This window comes from Apteryx rowi, unplaced genomic scaffold, assembly GCF_003343035.1.
Source record: "Apteryx rowi isolate R43461 unplaced genomic scaffold, aptRow1 scaffold_38, whole genome shotgun sequence".
NCBI lineage: Eukaryota > Metazoa > Chordata > Aves > Apterygiformes > Apterygidae > Apteryx > Apteryx rowi.
The window spans coordinates 744,461-765,189 of NW_020450307.1; the positions used below are offsets into that span (position 1 = coordinate 744,461).

The window sequence follows — 20,729 nt, forward strand, 5'->3', positions numbered from 1 at the left end:
CCCCGCCTCTTTGAGGTGGAGCCGGACCGGGCCGGGCCGGCGGCGAGGCGCTCCGTCCTCGCCCCGCTCTCCAGCGGCTGCGGGGCAGGGCGGCCTGAGCCGCAGCGGTGACACAAGCCAGCAGGGCGTGTGCGCGATGAGGCAGCGCTGCCCCATGAGTCAGGCGCTGCCCCGCGCCCCCACGCCGGTGTCGAAGTCATGGGACACGCGCGTCCCATGGGTACGCTGGCGGGGCGCTAACGGCCGCGCGCGAGCGGCGCCAGGTGCCAACGGCCACGCGCGAACGCGGGGCAGGCGCCAACGGCCTGTCGCGTGCGCGGGGCAGGCGCCAACGGCCGGTCGCGAGCGGCGCCAGGCGCCAACGGCCGCGCGCGAGCGTGAGGCAGGTGCCAGCGGCGCCGCGTGCCGCGCGCGCACAGAGAGCCCCCCGGGAGGCCCCCAGGACAGCACCGGCTTCCCCGCCGGGACCTACACACCACCTGAAAGGCCCAGGAGACCTGATTCAGCACTGCATCATGAGCAGTGACGGTGGTGGTGGTATTTCTGCCTGGCAAAAGACATTGGGAAATGCCTGGGCTAATGAGAAGGCACACGTTTTAACTCCTACCCTTGAGGATCATGAGTTTCATTTAAAGTAGTAACCATTTATATGTTTAATGAATGCAATCCTCCTTTTTCTAATTAATATTATTACATCACACAGGGATTCATAGTATTAAAGATCCATTTGCCCAGACTGGAGGTCGCAATTGTGACTTTTTAAATCTGCTCCATGAAAGAAACCTACTCAATGAAAAAAGAACGTCTATTTACAGAATTCTCCATAACATTAATCCTAGTGCCTATGCGCAGGCAGTGGTTAATGAGATGGCAGTTGATCAATCCTCCTTTAAATTAGGCAGTAACAATGAGAGAAATAAAATTGTTTTGAACACAGTAGTTCAAACTGTGAAATGAAACAACCCCTTCTAAAAATAAGAATTTTAATGTAAAGACATACATCATTATAAAAATATAGACTTTTTTTACTCTTTATAAACAAATACAAGCCCATTTTTCACACTTTCAACATAAAACTTGGATTTTCCTTCTACCATGCAGCTCCATAATTTGAAAACCCAATGAATTTACTGCCATAAGCAGTAAACTTTTTTAAACATTTTTTAAACTTCTTCAAAAATCTTCAGCTGCTTCTTCAACGTGGTCCCAATACTGGGAGCTGATGAACAAGATATGAAAATGTTCAGTACAGTGCAGGAGGTTCAAAGCAACATATAAAATTAGGTACTTTTCTTGCATAAATCCTGCAATTTTGTAATAGTATCAGTGTTTCCATTTTGTAGATCTTTGCATCTTTTCTGAAAATTATCTTCAAGTACAAGTTTAAAATACCATTCTACAAAGTTTTCATAGTAGGATTAAAAGTCTGTTTGCCATTTCTCAGTTCCAGAGAAAATGTGAATAAACTTGACAGAAATATAAATTTTAAGCTTCCACATAAACTCAGTTCTGACTCTCTTCTGTAGTTGTAGAATAAATGCTATTCTATTCCAAGATATCCTTTTTCAACCTAAGGCCTCAGAAACAACAAATGCATTTAGTTACTCTTGAGGTAAGCCAGTATGTTTTTGTGAAATAAATGAAAAAATTATGACTGCTGTCTGATTTCACTTAAATATAATTCAGACAACATATTACAAATTCTGGTTGAATATAGACACCACAAGTGTCAGTTAATCCACATACATAAAGCATAACTATGGGAAATGCAGTCCTAGAAACTGAATTCCAAAAGCATGAATTCAAGAAGAACCTCTACTAATTTTTTTTAAGAGGTGGATGGATCTTCAGCGTGGATCAACAAGTGGAGGACAACAGGATTTTCTGGTTCTGAGGTTTGAATCAATTCCACTTTTCACAGATTATGCCATGCAATCATCAAGAGATAGTCCTTTACCTGAGGTGAAAGGGGGTGAGCTGTCTGGATCTTCTCTAATGTTCACTGTAATGTAGAGAAAAATATTTTGCGTTTATGGTTAACCTTGRTAACCTCAAAAATGAGGTCAGAATCAGTCAGGGAACCATATTAAAACAGCCATGACACGAAGATGTCAGACTTTAGAACCATCAATAAAAGGAATTTACTGTCTACTTCAAGATAACAACTAGTTAATCTAGATTTCTTTTTCTAAATATGTACAGCTAATGAAATAACAGAATAGTTGTAATCTAGTATAAAAACTGCTGTAAAAGATTTTGCTCCTCAATATACTTAAGCTTGAATTGTAAAGTTTGGTCCAAGGATGAAAGGAAGCAAATCATAATAATAAAAAATATCCAAAGGGCTAGTAGAAATACGTACATGAAGATAGGAAGTTGAATGGAATAGTTTTAAATTTAAAACCACTTGAATAGCTTATTAGCATTAGATGACTGATCATTTAATTCCAGTCTCTTAGAAGGGCTGGTTGCAGTCATGTTCTCAACAGGTAGTATATATGAACCCAAATTATCATCACAAGAAGTCTCAGCAGAAAAGTCAGTGGCATAAAGTTAGAAAACAGTTCCTTTTCAAAGCTAACAAAGGTCTCTCTCGGGTATGGTCAAGATGTATCACAGAAAAAAGGGAAGAGTAGGGCATTAAGTTTAAAAGGAAAGAAAGCATTAAAAAAGTGGTAGCTTCTTATAAACTGCAAAGATCGTCTTTTGAGTCTCAAGGCTGACAAAAAAAAAGGTTTAAAACCTCAAAAACTCCCATGTTTATGTTCATCTGAGATTTCAAGTCTCTGTAGGAATGCTACATTTAACATAATGTTTATTTTAGAAGCTCAGAGGTTGTTCGATGAATTTTATCAGTCAATCAATACATGATCTGTAATCTCCTTTAACTAGTTTTCATCCCCACATCTTGAATACCCAGAGGAAACTTCTTTTCTTCTGGAAGTAAGTCTTGAAGTAAATTGTCCTCGGTTTCCACTGAGATCTGAATTTCAGTTTCTTTTTTCAAGCGGTTTTCTTCTTTTGAAAGGGGAACTTCTTCCCCTGTTGGAGAATAATGGGGAGTATTTCCATAATCCATGCTAGATGAACTAGTCTGTTCTGGGAACTGGGAACTGCAGTCCGAATTACATACTTTAACAATACAAGTCACATTCACCTGTGTTCCTCCATTACCAGAGTGTTCTATCAAATAAACAAAAAACACATTAAGCATGGAAGAATGAAACCCAGAGTAGAATGGTTGGATTCTTTATCCGGTTCTTTGACTTACAGTTAAAATAGACTCTAACTTCTCCTTGCTTGCAATTTATGCAAGCTGGTGGAGTTGATTCTGCAACTTTTAATTTTTTTTTTGATACAATAAAATCTACATTATCATCCCAGGGATTAAAACAAAAGAAAACTACTAATACAGAGACCTGGATCACAGTCAACTCCCTGTCCATCTGTTTCTTTTTTCTTAATCCCCATTCCATTTCAGATGCCTTTGCCAATCATCTTTTCTTACTGCTCCCTTTGTCTCTTTCTCCCACTCACAGGAACATGCCTACCATTACACTGATTCCCTAGTCTTCAAAAAACAGTTTTGCAGCTGAGCACACTGAGCACACTGTCTTTACTGTTCCAGGCTGACAACTTAAAGCAACCACTTCTCCTTTAAAAAGTTCCTAAATACTCTCTCTGCTGAACATGGCTCTGATGTTTTACACTGCCATTTAAACTTCTGCCAAAAAACTCATAACTGATAATCAAATTTCAAGAGGTTCTGGAACATTCTGATATATGATCTTTGACAGACTCTTACCTGAACTTGCAGAGTTGTGTCTGCCTCCACTGTGAAGCTTACAACCTTCTGTGGCTGAATGTTGTTGCTGAAATCCTTCTGTTTCTTTCTTTTCATTGTTCTTGTTACTTATTACACTGACCCTTGTAGACCCATCTGGATTATTCAGAGAGCTACTGCTTGACCCCGGAGTTTCTAAGAGATGCTGTTCCTCCTGTTCGGAGTTACTGGAGTTCTGTGATCCTGTATTTCTTATTTTTTTGTCACACTGCTTCTCTGTAGGGCAAAAAGGCTGGAATATTTGCAGAAAAATGCAGAACATTAACCTTTAAAAAAAATACTAACAAAAAAATGGTCAGCACTTAGGTATCTAAAGAAACTACTGATAATCTCCATTTGCACAGTGATAACCGTAAATAAAATTCATACTAGCTCATCCGGTATTCAACAAAATAAATCTGTCTCCTGAAGGCATCTACAACACTTTACTGATTATCTAGGGAACAAGGCTCTGAATCACACCTATGTTATATGGCTAAATAGCCTGAAATAATGTGAGGATGGGTCAGTCAGGACAGGTATATCTTAGGCACTAATTTGGGGACCAAACCAGCCCCTCCTCACTACAGTTTTAGCTTTCTGCTGTGCAATTTTCTTATACTGGTAATTAGTTAAGATGGCATGCTTTCTATATAACTATTAAAGAAATGGAGAAGATGAAAAGAAATGAATGAGTCACACTCACCAGATCTGCTTCTCTAGTTGATGGAGAATATAAAAGCGCTGCAAGTGAGGAAAGAGTTCATTAACAGCAAAATTTGTTTAAGTTGCAAAAGCTTCCCTCTTAACTAGCCTGAGTGATACCCTCTGCTGCTAGAGTAAACTCCAATGTACATTTAGTTTTATTTCCTCTATGCTCTGTGGAGGAAGCCAGATTGCTAGTGCATGCTGGTTTATAATTTTGTAAATTTTGTAAATTTTTGTATTGCACTAATTTTGTAAAGTGCACTGAATTTGGCCAGTGAACAAAGAGGATTCCGTGCATGAATTAAACAATCATTTTTCTTTAGTACAGTGTCAATGAGAAAAGGTACCAGTAACAATAAAATATGTCCATGACAGTAAAATGATAGTAATAACATCTGGTAATGTCTAATACCTAAATGATGAAGCACAAAATATTTAATAAGCTGCAGTAGGAGATTGCTGCACAGTTGTCCAACTCCACTGGGATGTTGCATGTTTAGACAACTATCTATAATCTAAGGAATAAGAGATCTGAATAGGGCACCTGCTTCATATCCCCATATTGAGATGAATTTCACCCCATGTGATCTAATAAAGAAACATTTAATATAAATGCATATGGAATCCTTCAGAGTATTTTTTCTATTCTGGTTTTCTGTGGCTGCAAAGTTTATGTGAACACGGTGCTTTGCATGAGTTTTTCATTAGTCTCTCTTTCTCCTATTGACCTTTGAATCCTTTGGCCAATTCCACCCAAATATAACAGAGGAATGAGGTCAAAAGTTCCTCTGAACTTTCCTGAAAGTTTCCTGAAGCTAGGTTACCAGCCAGTGAACCAGGACATGCAAATAAACATCCTCTCCCCTTGTAAAAAAATAAAAATAAATAAATAGTGAACTCGCATATTATTAGACATCAAAGAATCTGCACATTAGTGAGCCTGCATCCATATCCAGCCATGAGAAAAACTTCGAAGCTAGCACCTTCTAAGACACTAAAATCAGTCAACCACTAGGCTCAAATTAGTAGGAAACCAGGTGTTATTATTTCTGATGCTTACAGAATTGTTTATTTCACTGCATGAATCTTACCTTTTTTTTTGGAGACGAAGCAATATCCCAAAACAGTGATTATCAAGACCAAAAACAATGGCCCTGTTACTGATCCTGAAAATAAAAAAAGAAAGGTAAGTTATTTAGCAGGTCCATCTGCCAAAGGAGAGAATTAGAAACAAGTAGTTTCATAGTTTCTGTCCATGACTATAAAAGTTAAATTTACAAGTAGCCGCTGTGTCTGACATTCACATTTGATGTCGGATTATTGAGTACCAAGGTCGCATTTCAGTCTCCACAACTTCATAAAATTGAATTTTCCTGTGCTGAAAAGTGAGGACAGATTTCTGGCCTCAGTCACAAAAGGAGCCTCACTAGGCTAGCAACAGTTCATTAAGTATAAGGCCAGGCAGCCCAGAATGCTCCTGAACACATATGCCTGCAGGACAGCCTGTGAACAGCAGAGAATATGTCCGCGCTTATCAATGCTATAAGGATTTCCTATCCTGGGAAAGGCTGCCAGAAGTCTCCAAAAGCCACTTTCCAGGAGGATCGGTAAGTCAAGTTCGCCTCAGCCTAGAATCTAAGATGCAAGCCCTTTCTACCAGCTACCCCTTCACAGCAGCAATTCTCAGGAAATGCATTGCATAGTCTAGTTCTGCACTTTTTGGAAATATTGCCAGAATTATGAGGACTGTAGAATGCACTGAGGCAGGGCAGATATATAGGTAAATAATATGCAACTCAATACAAGCAGAGTCCTATTGAATTAACTCTGCTGTTCTGAGGTTCTGTCTGGGTACAGGTAATTGGTCTCTGAAAGAAACTGAGAACTAAATGCAACCTTGCTTCCTAGTCAGACAAAAATGACTTTGAAAGAATTAATAACTCACCAATGATATGAGACATATCAGGTGCAGTGCTTAGAATGACAGGTCGAGTTAATATTTCAGGTCTGGTAGAAGTTGAGCTTTGGGTCAGGATGGGTTTCACATAAGTGTGAGGTAGAGCTGTGGCAAACACTATTCCTGAGTCACTGCAAACAGTGTCATTCATGCTGTTTCCTGGAATAGCCACTGATTTACAACTGCAAGAAACAAAAAGAGAGGTTAGAAAAGAAATCAACCCTAGGCACAGTTAAAGGTTGCTATTAGACAGAAATGCTGGCTTACACTGTATGCGGTATACAGCTGGTATTGTAAGATTCTTCATCTGAAAAAGTTCCAGGAGGACAAGGTTTACATTCTGTATCTGTGCTGTCTGTTCCTTTACACAAATAGAAAAACTCCAGTTAGTCATCTAGTGAGAACCAAGAATGAATAATCAAGGTCTGTGGTACAGATCCTGGAAGCGATACAGAGGCAGTACACAAAATACAGACTGTGACTGTCACAAAAGCAATTAATATGAAACATCCCACCCAAACACAAAGCAGAAGATTCATCAGCTGTTACTTCTGTGCCCTTGATACTCAGTCTTTTTCAAAGACTGTTAAAACCTACAAAAAAGTTAAAATGTAGCACTACAGACAATGCTGAGCCTTTTTGCTAGTCCCTAAGAGGCTGACCACCTATACCATTCTGCTGCAGTTTTGGCTCAAGTGTTTCTTAATTTCATACAATTAATAGGCAATCCACCTCTCTGAATATTGTTTTCATCTTGAGACAACTACACTGTCAGAGCGGTAAATTTCATCATCTAATAAAGAGAAATTAATTCCTCTGCACAACAGCATAGAGTCATCATTACTTACTATATCCTAAATTCAACCTGAAGGCCTGTTTTAAGGTTTTAAGCAGGAATTATGTGGTCCTGAATCTGAGTCACTTGTATGAAAGAAATCACACAGTGCAGCAAAACAAAGGAAAATTAAGTTGGATCAGGGAACTTCATGATATATGATAATAAAAGATCAAGATATTTTGTCCCTTTCAATATGCCTCTTGAGAACATTGTTGCTCTATTTACTGCCTCCTTGCTAAGATAATGATTGCATTAGAAAGAATACATAACTGCATGGCATTAAAATACATTATTCCTGTAATTTACTGAGTTCAAGGCATATTAGGAAATATTTATGGACTATTACGGTAAAAATAACCCTCTTCATACAGTAAAGCTATTTTGCATGTAGATTCTGAGTGTTCAGAATTAAATTACCTTTTTTGGAAACTCGGTAACCTTTTCCACACTTCTTATGCACCCTACATATTTTGCAGTACTCATATATTTTTGAAATGCAGTACTCATTGGGTGGGCAGCTACAGATTCTGTCCTGTGACTTTGTGCACGTTTGAACCTGCACAAAACCTGTTTTTAAAACAAGAAAAAGACAAGATGCCATTAGCAACAATTAAAACCACTGTCTGCAATGTTTTAAGTGACTGTGAGGTGATGTACATATAGCAAAAACTGAAGACAATTTTGCAGCCTCTGACTAGTGTACCATGATTAAAAAAAAAAAGTTACATGCCCAACATCTGTATTTTCTGAAGAGTTGCTTCTCCTTTAGAGGTCAAATTTGCATTTGGAGAATTTACATTTGGAACTCTGTACCTACAGTTGTATCATGATCATAAATATACATATTTGTGTTATCTGTGCTCATCACTGCAGTATCTGGAGGCCATACTAAGATTTGTAGTCTATGCAGATCATGCAACTATATTTAAAGTAACTGGAAACCTTATTATGGACATTTTCAGCCTCTATTAATCAGTTTTGTAAGATTATCTATTTAGATCAGACCAAAGCTCCTTCAAATGACTTTGGATTGGATCCTTAACACTGATGAGTCAGATAGATACTTTTCTATATCAGTTTCCTTTAGAAACACCAGGGAATGATATGAATGGATTTGTTAGTCCACATTGTCTATTAGACCAACATACAGATGTATCATCTACTTCATGTACTATTAAGCTCCCTATAATGAACTGAACCAGCATCCTTTCACTGACTATGCCGCTTAGCAAATGAAATAAAAATAATATAGGATTATCACAACTGGTGTTTTGCTGTTGGCAGCCCAGCAGACAGACCRAGGAATGACTGGATGCTAGAAACAGAATTGTCCACTTACCCCTGTGAAAGTCAGGTCTTAGCTCCACTGGCCGGACAGTATAGGCAGGAAGTGACTCTACTAAAGACATTTGCGTCTATTTTAGGGATAGAGTGCCTTAGTTTCCAAGTATACAAGACTGCCGTCAAATCTTTAGGACGTAAAAAGAAAGGAGAGTGCTAATGGTCTACAGGACTTTTCCCTGTCTTTCTTCCAAAATCTTATCAGTATAAAAAACATGAGAATGAAAAATGTTCATTGGGAATATACAAGTGATAGATCCAAATCCTTGCGGAGTTTTCTTAGGAGAAGAGACCAGATTAAACCAAGTCAACTCTTGGAGCAGGCTGTTAAAGGCACAAAAGTCCCTTTAATAATTCAGGCCTACCTTTCCTGCAAGGTGGTAAGCAGGCAAAGCACTGAGGAGACCGATTCCATATCTCTGTATATGAGTTAGGTCCACAGGGACTGCACCGTGTGTCCACACTGTCAGTGCAGCTCTCTAACTTATATTGGCCTGGAAAAAACAGTAAAATCTCATCACTAGGAATCACTAGGAATTAAGATAAGTTTCATTCTTAGCTGTACAAAACTTTTCCCTTGACTGCCACTATCAGACAGGTAGCACGCACCAAGCAGGTTCTAATTTAAATGGGGATTGCATGTATACACAGGGAAAATCTGACCTCTTCTATGTCATTTGTGTTTGACACCTTTTCCTACATTCAATTCAGTGACTTCCAGACATCCTTAAAGCAAAAAGGCATCAATCCTGAAAGAAAATCTCGGCATGTGCTTAGATGCAGTTACCACAGTACATAAGAAAAAACACTTTTCTACCCTCACAGAAGATGTGTTTTGTCATGAAACACATAGGATGTTGCTTTATGCTGAAAGTCAGGCACATGCTAGAATGATGAATCTGGGTGAGGCCCTTACTACCCTTAAGAACAGCAAGTGAAGAAGGCATAATAAGTATCATTATCACAAACAGACCTGAATTAAAACTTCACCACTTGTCACTACTGAAAGGACATGAGCTCTAGCTCTTCACAGATGCTTATTCTTTTTCCTTCACCTAAAAGTTGTTAGCAGAGCAATGGCAAAGCCAGAAAAGAATCCTACAATGACTGTCCCTGAACCACTACAGGAGTGAAAAGGGACCCAGCAAACAATCTCGGAGGAGGCCCTGGGATTTGAGTGAATAATTAGGAAAAATTTTAAATGCCTCTTTCATCGTTTGCACTGCTCTGTTCCTTATGCCTCCACAATGACCTTTGAAACTGAACATCTTCAGCGAGTGCTAACAGATCAAAGCAATGAGTTTCTGAGGCTACTGGCACTCTAAATGAAATCAAAAGCTGTCAAAGATGGTTTCTCCAGGAACGCAGTGAGGTGAACACTTAGGTTTTTGGTAGATGGTTACTAGGAAAACCACTGCTACTCTTTCCACCAACTCTTCTCACTGAAGACGGAGTTCAGTGTAGTGGTGGGAATGAGTAAACAGTGTAATGGTGGGAACAAATAAACATAAGCTCCAACATATCCTTTTTAAAGAAAGGGAAGCACCTCAGCTCAGCCATTCCCTCCTTGCTTGAAAGGATGAAGAAGATAAAAGTCAATGTCTCACATCCTATACAAAAATAACCTGGAATATATCATCAGAAAGCAGGAGCCATCACTGAGAAAGTATTTGGAGCTTTTTGGAGAACTTCTGTTCTCCAAAAAGAGGGCTGGAGATGAGCCATGGAAACTATTGCCAAAGACTTTGTTTTTGAGTATACTTATTTAAAACTTAAAATACTGCCTCCCATATCCTGCTAATGATTTAGGCTCCAATTTTTTGTTAAATTATGGTAAAAACATTTCAAAATCACAATAACAAAAGTAAATATGTTAGGTTTCCTACAAATTGTTGTCCAGAGTTTGTTATTCTGAAAAATTAAAAGTTGGGGACAGAGTCATATTACAGACTGACCACCATTTACTGGAATAGATAGAGGTTTTAATTATGAATCATCATCTTTGCCTCCATTGTGTTTTTAACAAAGGAAGTTTGACAGATCGATCTAGACATTTTTTGTTAATTCAAGCAACTGTGGCTGCTTCAGCATATTCTGGTTTCCTGCTTAAACTTCCGGATCTCTCTGACAGGAACTCAGCATTTATGGAGACAAATTTTGTTTGCTCAGCATGTCATGAGACAAATATGCATTTTTTTGCTGTRTCTAATTTCATCATATAATGACAGCTTTTGGCACAAACTCTATTATTAAAATATCAGAATGTCACTACTACCAAAAAAAAAAAAAAAAAAAAACTCAACACCCCCATATGTCTGCACTCAATAGCTGTTTGCTAGCAAAAGATCACTAATAATTATCACTGGAGTGTAAGACATGACAACTCAAATCAGAAAAACAGTTTCAGAACTCTTGTATCTCTGTATTATCTCTAACAGTGGTCTGCAGTGGCTGCTTTACAGTAAAGACAAAAAAAACTTCCTTAATGAGCAATTATAGATTAACCTGCCCAGCGGAAATCCCCTTATATAAGTGATATTATTGAAGTACAGAAATTAAGCTCTACCTCATACCCTGTTTTACAATGCATGTGTTATTACCGGGCTTTGGTCCGATATGTGTTGTTTAATTTTTGTAATTTCATTAGTTAGCTGTTGCTTTTTTTTTTTTTTTTAAACACAACGTGCAATTAAAAATTACTTTTTACTTACAAGAGCTCAGCAGCCTAGGTCACTCTCCTGATAAGCCCCAACTAGGTTAACCTTGTAACAAAACTCCAATTCTGGTAAACATTGTGTTTCTCTTGCAGATATTTTTACAGTCACAGCATTTTATGTTCTTCTAGCTAAGAGTGCATTAAAACAGCAAAATTCTGATGTTCTTCACATGCGTCAATAATCAAAACATACAGTGCTCATCTGAAAATTGATTGAATTTGGCCACGTAAAGTAATAGTGTAAATTATAAGTTACCTGGAGGGCACTGACTGCAACATTTATTAAGTCTTTCTTCATAGAATTCCCTGCTGGGGTCCTTGCACTGTGCAAACTGTGGTGTATAAGGCAAGGAATATTCCTAGGAGAAATTAAAGGGAAAATCATGAATCACAAGTCCATCCATCCTGACCGTCATGTAGAGATTCAAAAGAGACAAACATTTAAAGATCAGTGCGATTATAACCACCTTCCTTTCCAAGATGCTGATCCAGGCCTGACCAAATAGAAAGAAGCAGAGGCCAAAAAGTATAAGGAGAACAAACAGGTTAAAGCTACAATTCTATACCTTTCTGGCACATTTTTTCAACACAATAAAGACAGATTATAAGTTCAAAGCCTTTAAAAGCTACCATAATTAATGCATGTCTCATTCACAGTTCAACATACCAAACTGGCTTGAGTTCAACAAGACTTTGAGACCATTTAAAGGTTCCTCCGTTTCTGAAGATCTGTCTTCAATTTGTCACAGTGCCCAAAGTGATTTCTCCAGGTTTAATAGCCAGAAGAATACAGTGGAAACATGGGGTTAGCATCACAGCTGGCCACCAGTGAATCCCCAAAACCAAAGGGCTAAGTACTCTTTCTCAGCTGGCATGATTCAAAGAGCCTCATCATTCCAAATACTTTCTGATTCCTTTCTGAACCAGAGAGGCCTTGATGTTTTGAAAAAAATGATGTCCTCCAAAACAGCACTGCCTCTTCTGAAAAGGAGCAATTGTGTACTCTTAAAAAAAGTGCATATGAAACAGTCATAAAATACACTGTACTTAATTTTCAGCTCATATAAATCGGCACATCTCAATGACTTCAATGAACAAATGTCAAAATATTTGAGGAGCTGACATCTGTTTTCAAAGGGGAAAAACGTACTCAGTGTGAATAAAAGAGAAAGGCTAATGTTAGGTAGTACAAACGTAGGAGTTTCCTGCTAGATCAAAAGGATGCTGTTCAAAAACTATGTGACACTGCTCAGTTCCCTGCAGTCTGAAGAGATTGTTCCATGTATAGTCTATACACATTTAGAGAAGTACTTTACAAATATAATTAAAAAGAGAAATCAAAACAGGAACAAGCTCTTTGGAGGCCGGTAATGAAGATATCCTTCCTCCTTACTGAAACAACATGTTGATTATTTATTGTGTCTTCACATTACTGACAAAGTAGATTAGCACTTCCCGCTCTCAACAATTGCTTAAAAGGAACCCAATATTTTCTTAAGCAGCTTGTTGAAATATTTTACTTCTTATCTAGCTGTATATCAGAAACAGGGTTTGACACATCTACTCAATGGTCACCGTCAAAAAGAACCTTTTCCTAGAATGCGAAGGCAGAGAAAAGCCTTCTTGAATTTGAATATTCACTCGAGAAAAGAAAAAAGGAAGACAAACTATTTAGGTAGAAGTTTCACAGCTCTTCCTATTTAAAACACCAAAAGTTGGTGACACTGACCAGAATCAGGATGATTCTGATCTCCACTGATCAGTCAGTTGAGCTGAAGACTCAAAACCAGAGAGACTGGGGTAGGGTTTCACCCATACCCACCTCACTCTCTCACAGACAGATCAACGATAAACAGTCAAGTTGCAAACTGAAAAACAGAATAGTGAAGACCCTTTTAACAGCCTAGAAACTGCAGTGGGGTGGGGAAGAATGACAAGAAACCATTCTTCTCAAACACCAGAACAGGCTGCCTCTCTTCAGAGGCTGACACAGAAAGCATATACCCCAAGCAGAAAACAGGGACTGTACTTTAATGTAAAAAAATCCCACCTGCTTCCTGAAATCTGCAATTGCTCAACAAGGTATTGCCTTTATCTCTCAGAGCTTCTGGTGGGCAGGTGAAATAAGACTCAGTTGCTGAGCACAAACTGAATTTTTCAAATTCTGCTTTTTGTCTTTTGATGAGAACAAAGCCAGTTTTACAGGAGCTATACTGCAGTCGCAAATGCCTCCAAAAACTCCTCTGGCCTCCACTTTTGCTTTGCAGTAAGAGGGCTTACTTAAAGGTGGCTTGCTCGAGGATTGAAGACTTTGAAGCAGAACCAGGAGGTTGGCTTCAACATTATTAGTTTCATCATTATCAATGAGAATAATAATCATAATAATTCAAAAAGAAAAATAAGACTTTCCAAAACCTTCTAGGTTCAGTGACAACTGCTAATGCTGGACTTGGTACTGTACCCTCACAGGAAGGGCAGTAAGTCATAGAGAAACCACACCATTTGCAAATGTGAGCTGACACTATAATCTGATGAAGAAGGGGAGAAGGGCTCTGCTCTCATCATAAGTACTTTTAGTTTAAGTTCTTTTCTTGTTTATTAAGGGAAGAAAAATCAAGTGCTGTAGCTGCATTTTTGCAGTCACAACAATAAACTTCATTAAAACAAACACTGAGCATATTTTTAATCTGAAAACTTCACTGCAAGCACACACACAGAAAAAGAGAGAAATACAACAAACCACATCACAAATTATCCTGCTGGTGAGGCTTCCCGGCAAGAAATGTTCTTACCTCATCCTCTGCGTTATCTGCTGTAAATACTGTCCTGAGAGTTAAAGTCACAGGAAAACCTTAGGTCTATGGGTTCACATCTGTTTCTCTCAAGTCGTGCTTGAAAGGATATCTCTACTGACTGATACAATCTTCCTGAGAGTTTATCTGATGAGCTGTGGCTCTTGATGACATACAATTGACAATTTCTTGCCAACTATCCTTAAAGAACATTATGGGAAAGTAAAAATGACTTGTAACTCACTTAGACACAATTTACACACGCACATGAGCTCAGCTTTGCTCCCACTGGGGGGATGCCATTAATTTCAGTAGTTATTTTCAAAGTAAGTTCGTTTAATCAGACTACTGTCAAGGTCAACGGCCAGATCTCCTACTCTACTGGAGCAAATGTAGGCCTCTTAGTTGGTGTAAAACTCTCCTGGCTTCCTTGGCTACAAGAAGACTCCACTTTTTCTAGCCATCTCAGCAATTTTAGGGTCTGGGTTGGACGGTGCAGTATTTGCTCCCCAAACCAGAAGTCTCTGGCATTCAGGTCTATTGGCTACTTTGGGCTGAAAGACTGACAAAGAGCAGGGGACCAGAATCTATCACGTAATCTTTACATTTTATTGCTGTTTGCACGTCCCGTATGTCCTTATTTTGTCTTCTGCTTTTACTGCGACTCTGTTCTGCAAGTAGATTATGATAAGAAAAATAACCTTTTATTTAAAGGGCTCCCTAATTATGGAAAATAAGAAGGAAAACCCACTGAATTTAAAAATTATGTAAATATGAAACCCTTTCATGGTCTGATATGACTCATCTGAAAACAATCAAAAATAAAACCTGTTCTCAGGTTAAGTTCTCAGTTATGAACGAGGTAACAATAGCCCAGAGAAACATTTTTGAGGAAGAAAATGCTGAAAAGCTTATATTGCATCTTTTGGGCTAGCCTTAAAATTTCTCAGATTAGGTAGCAGTGTCTAATGACAGCAGACTTTTAAAGACATTTGTACAGACAAAATGAATTTGGAAGATTTCATTTAATCTGATGGATGCCAGTAGAGGCAAAATGTCTCCTCTATCTAGCGACAGAGGCGTGAACATTATTAAACAACAAATTTGGTCTACCTCTATGCATACTGATCAAATTAGGCAACTTTTTTTAGCTCTTGGTTCTTGTGCTGGGATATCAGCACAAGAAAGGTGAGTAGCCTCTATTTGCTCAAATCAGAACTGAGTAAACTGTGATTGTCCTTGACTACGCAACTCACTAGTAAATACTTTTGCAATGTCCGTGCGTTGCGCAATAATGGAGAAGTTATGTACAAGTCGTCAGTGACTCAAGATTCTCTCCCCAGAGTCCCTGCATTGTTTGCATCATTTTCCTATCTGCCTTACAGACATCCAGTAGATAGGCGATCCTATTTGGAGAGGAGTAGGCCAGCAGCAGCCTCCATCCAGCTGTAAGGTTAGTACAGACTCTTCCAAATATGTGTGTTCAAGTACAATTGTTTCCAAGATTCCCCATATCCTATCTCCCCTGGGAGAGAAAACTAGCAGAGTACATGCCAGTATCCCATGATTTTCAGGCTGCAGCTGTACCTGTGCTAGTGGAGGGAACACTAGCGGAGGGAAAGGGCTTATGGACTGTCCCCTCCCACGCAGTCACGCAGAGGTCAACCACAACTGAGACCCTAATGTCTGTACCAGAGCTGAGCCTGTGTTACAAAGTTCAAATCCAGATTTGGATTCACACTTCTTCAAAATCAGAAAGACCTGATCCAACGCACCAGCCTGACTCTATCTACTGGGGAGGAAGGCCAAGGTCAGGCCAGGCCTTAGCTTTCACTGCACTGTGATAATGTAAGGCATTCCCTGTGTGCTGAGTACTAGTTAGAATAAAGAAAATTTCCTTCAATTCCTGCCTTACAGTTTGTCCCTATGTTCTTGGACTTTATGTTTAATTAAATTTAAGCATCTTCAATAGGAGAAATAAGACATCTAATGCTATATATGTGCTCATCCATTTACATAACATTCAGTTTTACTTAAGGACGTCATTTAAAACAAAGATGTAAACACACATTTCAATCCTAACTCAAATTTCTACATATTTATTGGTTTCCTTTTCTTACAGTTGATTTCTTCACATTCAAGCTGTCAAACAAAGGAATCTGAACAGGAACTACATCTGGCATATAACGTTCTCTACGCATATGAAACCACAATGAAGTCACCAAAGACTCTGACATATGAATCTGTTTCTATGGAAAGGACCTGTGGTAGAGAGATGCTGTTTGCTGAGCATAAGTCTAAGACAGGAAAACACAGAATTATATTTCAAATATCTAAAACKGGTCCTGTAGAGAATGAATTCTGTTTAGGATTAAATTTGTCATAGATAATAGCAAGTCTCACTGAAATCAGTGGAAGTTATATCAGGGTGTCAGGCTGTACCAGCTATACTCAAAGCATAAGGCTTCATTTAAAGTTGCTTTCCTGCAAATACTGCTCTAAGATTATGTTTCTCTTACGTTAATTGTTCTCACATCCTATATTCTAATTTATGTCTGTAAAGACAAAATACCTATGAACTGTTTAAGGCATTTTGCAGAAGTAAATGTTGTTGTATAAGCAAGAGTCCTGCATAGCCACAGATAAACAGATTTACAATTCCACCTTCCCCCTCCCCTGAAGAAAACAGTATCTTTTTCCTTACTGTTAGAGGTACTCACATTGGCACTCACCATCATAATATGAGTATGTTCATYTTCCCTGAAAGGGATGACATTAGTCTGCATAGAATATGGAACCTATTCACAATATGCAAAAATAATAGAAGCAAGGCAAAGTTTGTAGGGAGAGATAATATCTTTTATTACATAAACGTATACGTTTGGAAAAACATACACATTTTCAAGGATATCAGCTCTTCTGTTTCAAAACTTCAGGCTTGTGTATCCAAAAGCTGGTCTGTTTTCCCAAATGTTGCTTTAATAAAAGAAATTATCTACTAAATCAAGATTTGATACTTAAGAGTAACAGGGACTGTCAAAGCTGATGTGCCTGAAAATCGACAGTTTCCCTGCAGAAAGCGAAGGTACTCACATGAACAAGGGGGGGAAGCAAGAGGAACAACAGATTGCAGGCCTGAAAGGCAGAAAGACAGGTCGCATCCTCATCACCTGTCAGGGAAGGGCAACTGGTGAGCAAGTTCCCAAGGAAGGATCAGCAAGTCAGGATTGGCCACATTAAGTCTGAGCTCAAACAGAGACATCCTGGAAGACACACCTAATGGAGACAGGTTGATACCTAATATTGAAAGCAGAGTAGGAACGGAGAAAATATGTAAGCCCTAAGTGTAAAGATGACAGATGAAACTGTGTGAGGAAGACAGACAGCCTCAGGGTGTAAAAGAGAAGACATAGTTTTGTTTTATAAAATGCAGGGAACACATCCACAAAGACTTCTTATAATATGATATCTTGGGAAAATTTAAAATGATTATTTCTGTGTTGTTGAGTGGGTATACATTTTAAATTACGTGTCCTTTGCCTTCTATTGTGTGTACATTTATACTTAACTGAAGCTCAGCAGAGTTTATATCTGGCAATCCTGTCAAGGGCTTCAGTGTATAAACCCTGCCACTTCTGGCCTCATTCCTCTTTTATATCCTGTAATGCTAGAGTTCTTCTGCATTACACGCACACATGAAATCAATAAGGGAGACAGGGAATAATACTAGAAAACCTGAGCCAAAACCCAAACCAAGACACTTGTCTTCTTTGGGGACACTGGGACCTGGACTGGACAGATTATCTGCAGCTGTGTCTTAACGAGACCAGGCCAAAAGCTGGCACAGAAGAGCTCACACCCTAGGGACAAATCAAACTCAGCAGCATAAGCCTATTTCTAGGTGTCAAGAGGTTGCGACCTGCCTAGTCACCCTCTTAAGATGCCCAAGGTACCAGCCAAAAAACACTGCCAGAAGGGATAAGTGTCTTTTAGGCCAAATGCTGGAAATGGCATTTTGGTATTATTTTGAAACAGATTTCTGCACAGATCAGCAACTATACTGCACAGCACATTGCACAGCTTTGCAAAGGACAGATATTTAGGTTTCAGGCTACCAAGAAAGTTTCTATTAAAAGCATCTGGTGACTGAATTGTTCAAAGTGGCAAAAATTATGTTCAGTTCCTGTGAGTAACACCCAGGCTAGACTGCTTCAGATAATTCAGGCTGAATGAGAAAAACTAGAAAAAGTGTGTCACTCAAGAACTATTGCTTTACTGGATTCTCTCCCTCAGCAAAGCCAAACTAAGTTTACTTTAACTGGTCACTTTTAAAAATTGGTAGAACAGGCAGATTTTTTCCAGCTCTGTGGCAGATACAGTGTTTCTGAAGCTTTTTTTTAAGTTATATATGGACTTTTCTTTGGTTTGGCAAAACCCTGAGGACAATGAGAAAAGTGATGCTGAAAATTCCTCCATGCTTTCCACCATTACAGAATCATGGTTTGGCTGAGAGAAGACTTAATTCGTTTTGAATCACTCAGCCCTTTATTGAGGGTGACAGCAAGGAGCATGAGGCAACTTTACCGTTACATTTTGGTGATAGGGTCTGCTACAGTTCTGAGACTCTCCCTTCCTTACCTTCACCATCCTGTCCAGTCCAAAGTATTCAGGGAATCAGGTCCAAAATACTGTCACCTTAACAAGCCAGGGCTGAATTCAAAATGGTTGAGATACAGCTGAAAATATTAATCTAATCTATTATCAACCCATTATAGCACCCATTCCACCTTAAAAGACCACTGAATTCCAGGTTCAGTACACATTCTGACACCCTGCTCATCTTCTTCCATTTAGTCTTATCAAGGCTAAATGAAAATAATTAAGTAAATACGCAAATAACATGCACATCCCATAACAAAGCAATGATCTAGACATCTCAGAATCGTTTCCACATTTATCTTCATAACCCAGTACACTTTAAAAAAGATGAAAAAATGCTGTCAATATACCCCCACAGCATAAACTCAAAGTGAAAGAGATCTCATCAAGCTCTTTGGTTTAAACAGTTAAAAACATTCACCGCCAAACAGAAATCTAGCTGGCTATAAAACAGAACAGACACAGCTGGATCACATCAGGTCTTAGATGTAAATTAAAGGGCTTTTCTATGTAAATAGGGAATGGCTTGAAACGATCCGATAAAGCACAACGAGCTCTTCCTGTTTAAACAACGGTGTAAAACACATACAGATCTTGCGCTCTGCACTTGCCAGCACACTCGTAGCCTTTACAAACATTGCAAACCAGCCTGAAAAGTCAACCCCGCTTCTRATGAAAATCCCGGAAAGATGGTTAGTCATTGCTCCGGGAAGCCAGGAAAACGTAGCAAAAGGGAGCGGGGCGAGGGAAGGCGTTAAAGGGAGCTAAGGGGGGGGGGGGAGGCGAGCCCCGGCAGCGCACTCACCCCGCCGCCCGCGGCGCCGCCGGCCTGGAGGAGCGCGGCGAGGAGCGCCCAGCGCGGCCCCATCCCGCCGCCGACTGAGCCGCTCCCGGGCCCGGCGGGGCGCAGCGGGGCGGAGCGCGGCGGGCCCCGTCCCAGTCCCAGTCCCAGTCCCAGTCCCGGGCCCGGCCCCGGCGGGGCGGAGCGGAGCGGAGCGGGCGGTCCCCGCGCTGCGGTGCGCGCTGCTCTTGAGAGAAACTCTCCTTTACTGAGGTTTAAACTGCCCTCCCGAAAAATATTTCCCCCGCAACTACGTACTGAAAGTATCAGCCGTGAAACATTTACGTTATCAGACAGGAAAAGGGTGGCTATGCGTTAAAATCCATTTAATTTTTTAATTCAAAGGTTGCCAGTGTCATTGAAGTAACCGATTGCAATCTGTTTTACAGGTTACAGCGCCTGTGATTCATCTAGAAAGCTGTCAAGATTAATTTGTACTTAGAAGTGAACTATACAATGACCTCTGTCATTACAGAACATCCTTGAACCACCACGGCCATGTGCACGTGGCTATTCACAGCTAGTGGATACACAAATTGGTGTTCTCTAAAATTAAACGGAGATTCCTGTGTTTCTCTAGAATGAATTGCATGCGCTGGAAAACAGCGAACTGCCCTGCCTGGAAGGGAGGAAATGGTGGCCAGTGTTTGTCCTACTCAGTTTTGCTTCCTCCTCGCATTGCTGTTTTATGTCAGTACTGGGTGACTTGACCTTCTGCTGCACAACAAGCACTTAAACCAAAAAATATTAATTCTCTTTTGCCTCCTTTTTCACCTCATGTAACTGCCACTGACAGGGCAACACTGACAGCTGAAAGAAATGGAGTCTCAGATGTCCATCTGAGCATTAGGAGCAGCTTATCCTCTGAATGAAACAGAACAACTACAAACACAGAAGCAGACAGAAAGGATTCACTAATTACCTCTCTTGCAAGGCTTAGTAGGTGAACTAAATACACCTGTAGTGGCAACAGTTATTTTTAGAAAATATTTTATGTTCTAGACTTGCAGAGAAGAATGGAATTCAAGATGTAAATACTGGAACTAGTATCACT

General features: G+C 39.6%; 1 protein-coding gene across 2 annotated transcripts; it reads right to left on the bottom strand.

Annotated features, from left to right (window-relative positions):
* Positions 1-969: 969 nt before the first annotated feature.
* Positions 970-19,702, bottom strand: TNFRSF1B (TNF receptor superfamily member 1B). 2 transcript variants are annotated; one of them, XR_003254890.1, is made up of 11 exons: positions 19,640-19,702; positions 11,640-11,742; positions 9,033-9,161; positions 7,744-7,893; positions 6,756-6,849; positions 6,477-6,670; positions 5,623-5,697; positions 4,530-4,567; positions 3,806-4,076; positions 2,363-3,183; positions 970-2,002 (listed from the first exon to the last, which is right to left on the bottom strand). XR_003254890.1 is itself a non-coding variant. In XM_026074177.1 (10 exons), exons 1-10 carry the CDS (start codon positions 19,700-19,702, stop codon positions 2,885-2,887), a joined length of 1,416 nt encoding a protein of 471 aa, XP_025929962.1. In that variant the 3' UTR covers positions 970-2,884. The 2 variants fall into 2 exon arrangements, 1 of the variants encoding a protein (XP_025929962.1); XM_026074177.1 differs by having other exon boundaries at positions 970-3,183.
* Positions 19,703-20,729: the final 1,027 nt, after the last annotated feature.

Coding starts and splice junctions, on each gene's coding strand:
- TNFRSF1B (XM_026074177.1), bottom strand. CDS start 19,702: ATGGGGCCGCGCTGGGCGCTCCTCGCCGCGCTCCTCCAGGCCGGCGGC. Junction 5,698..6,476: donor TGATATGTCTCATATCATTG/GTGAGTTATTAA, acceptor TTTTATTTTCAG/GATCAGTAACAGGGCCATTG. Junction 4,568..5,622: donor CTTCGTCTCCAAAAAAAAAG/GTAAGATTCATG, acceptor CCTCACTTGCAG/CGCTTTTATATTCTCCATCA.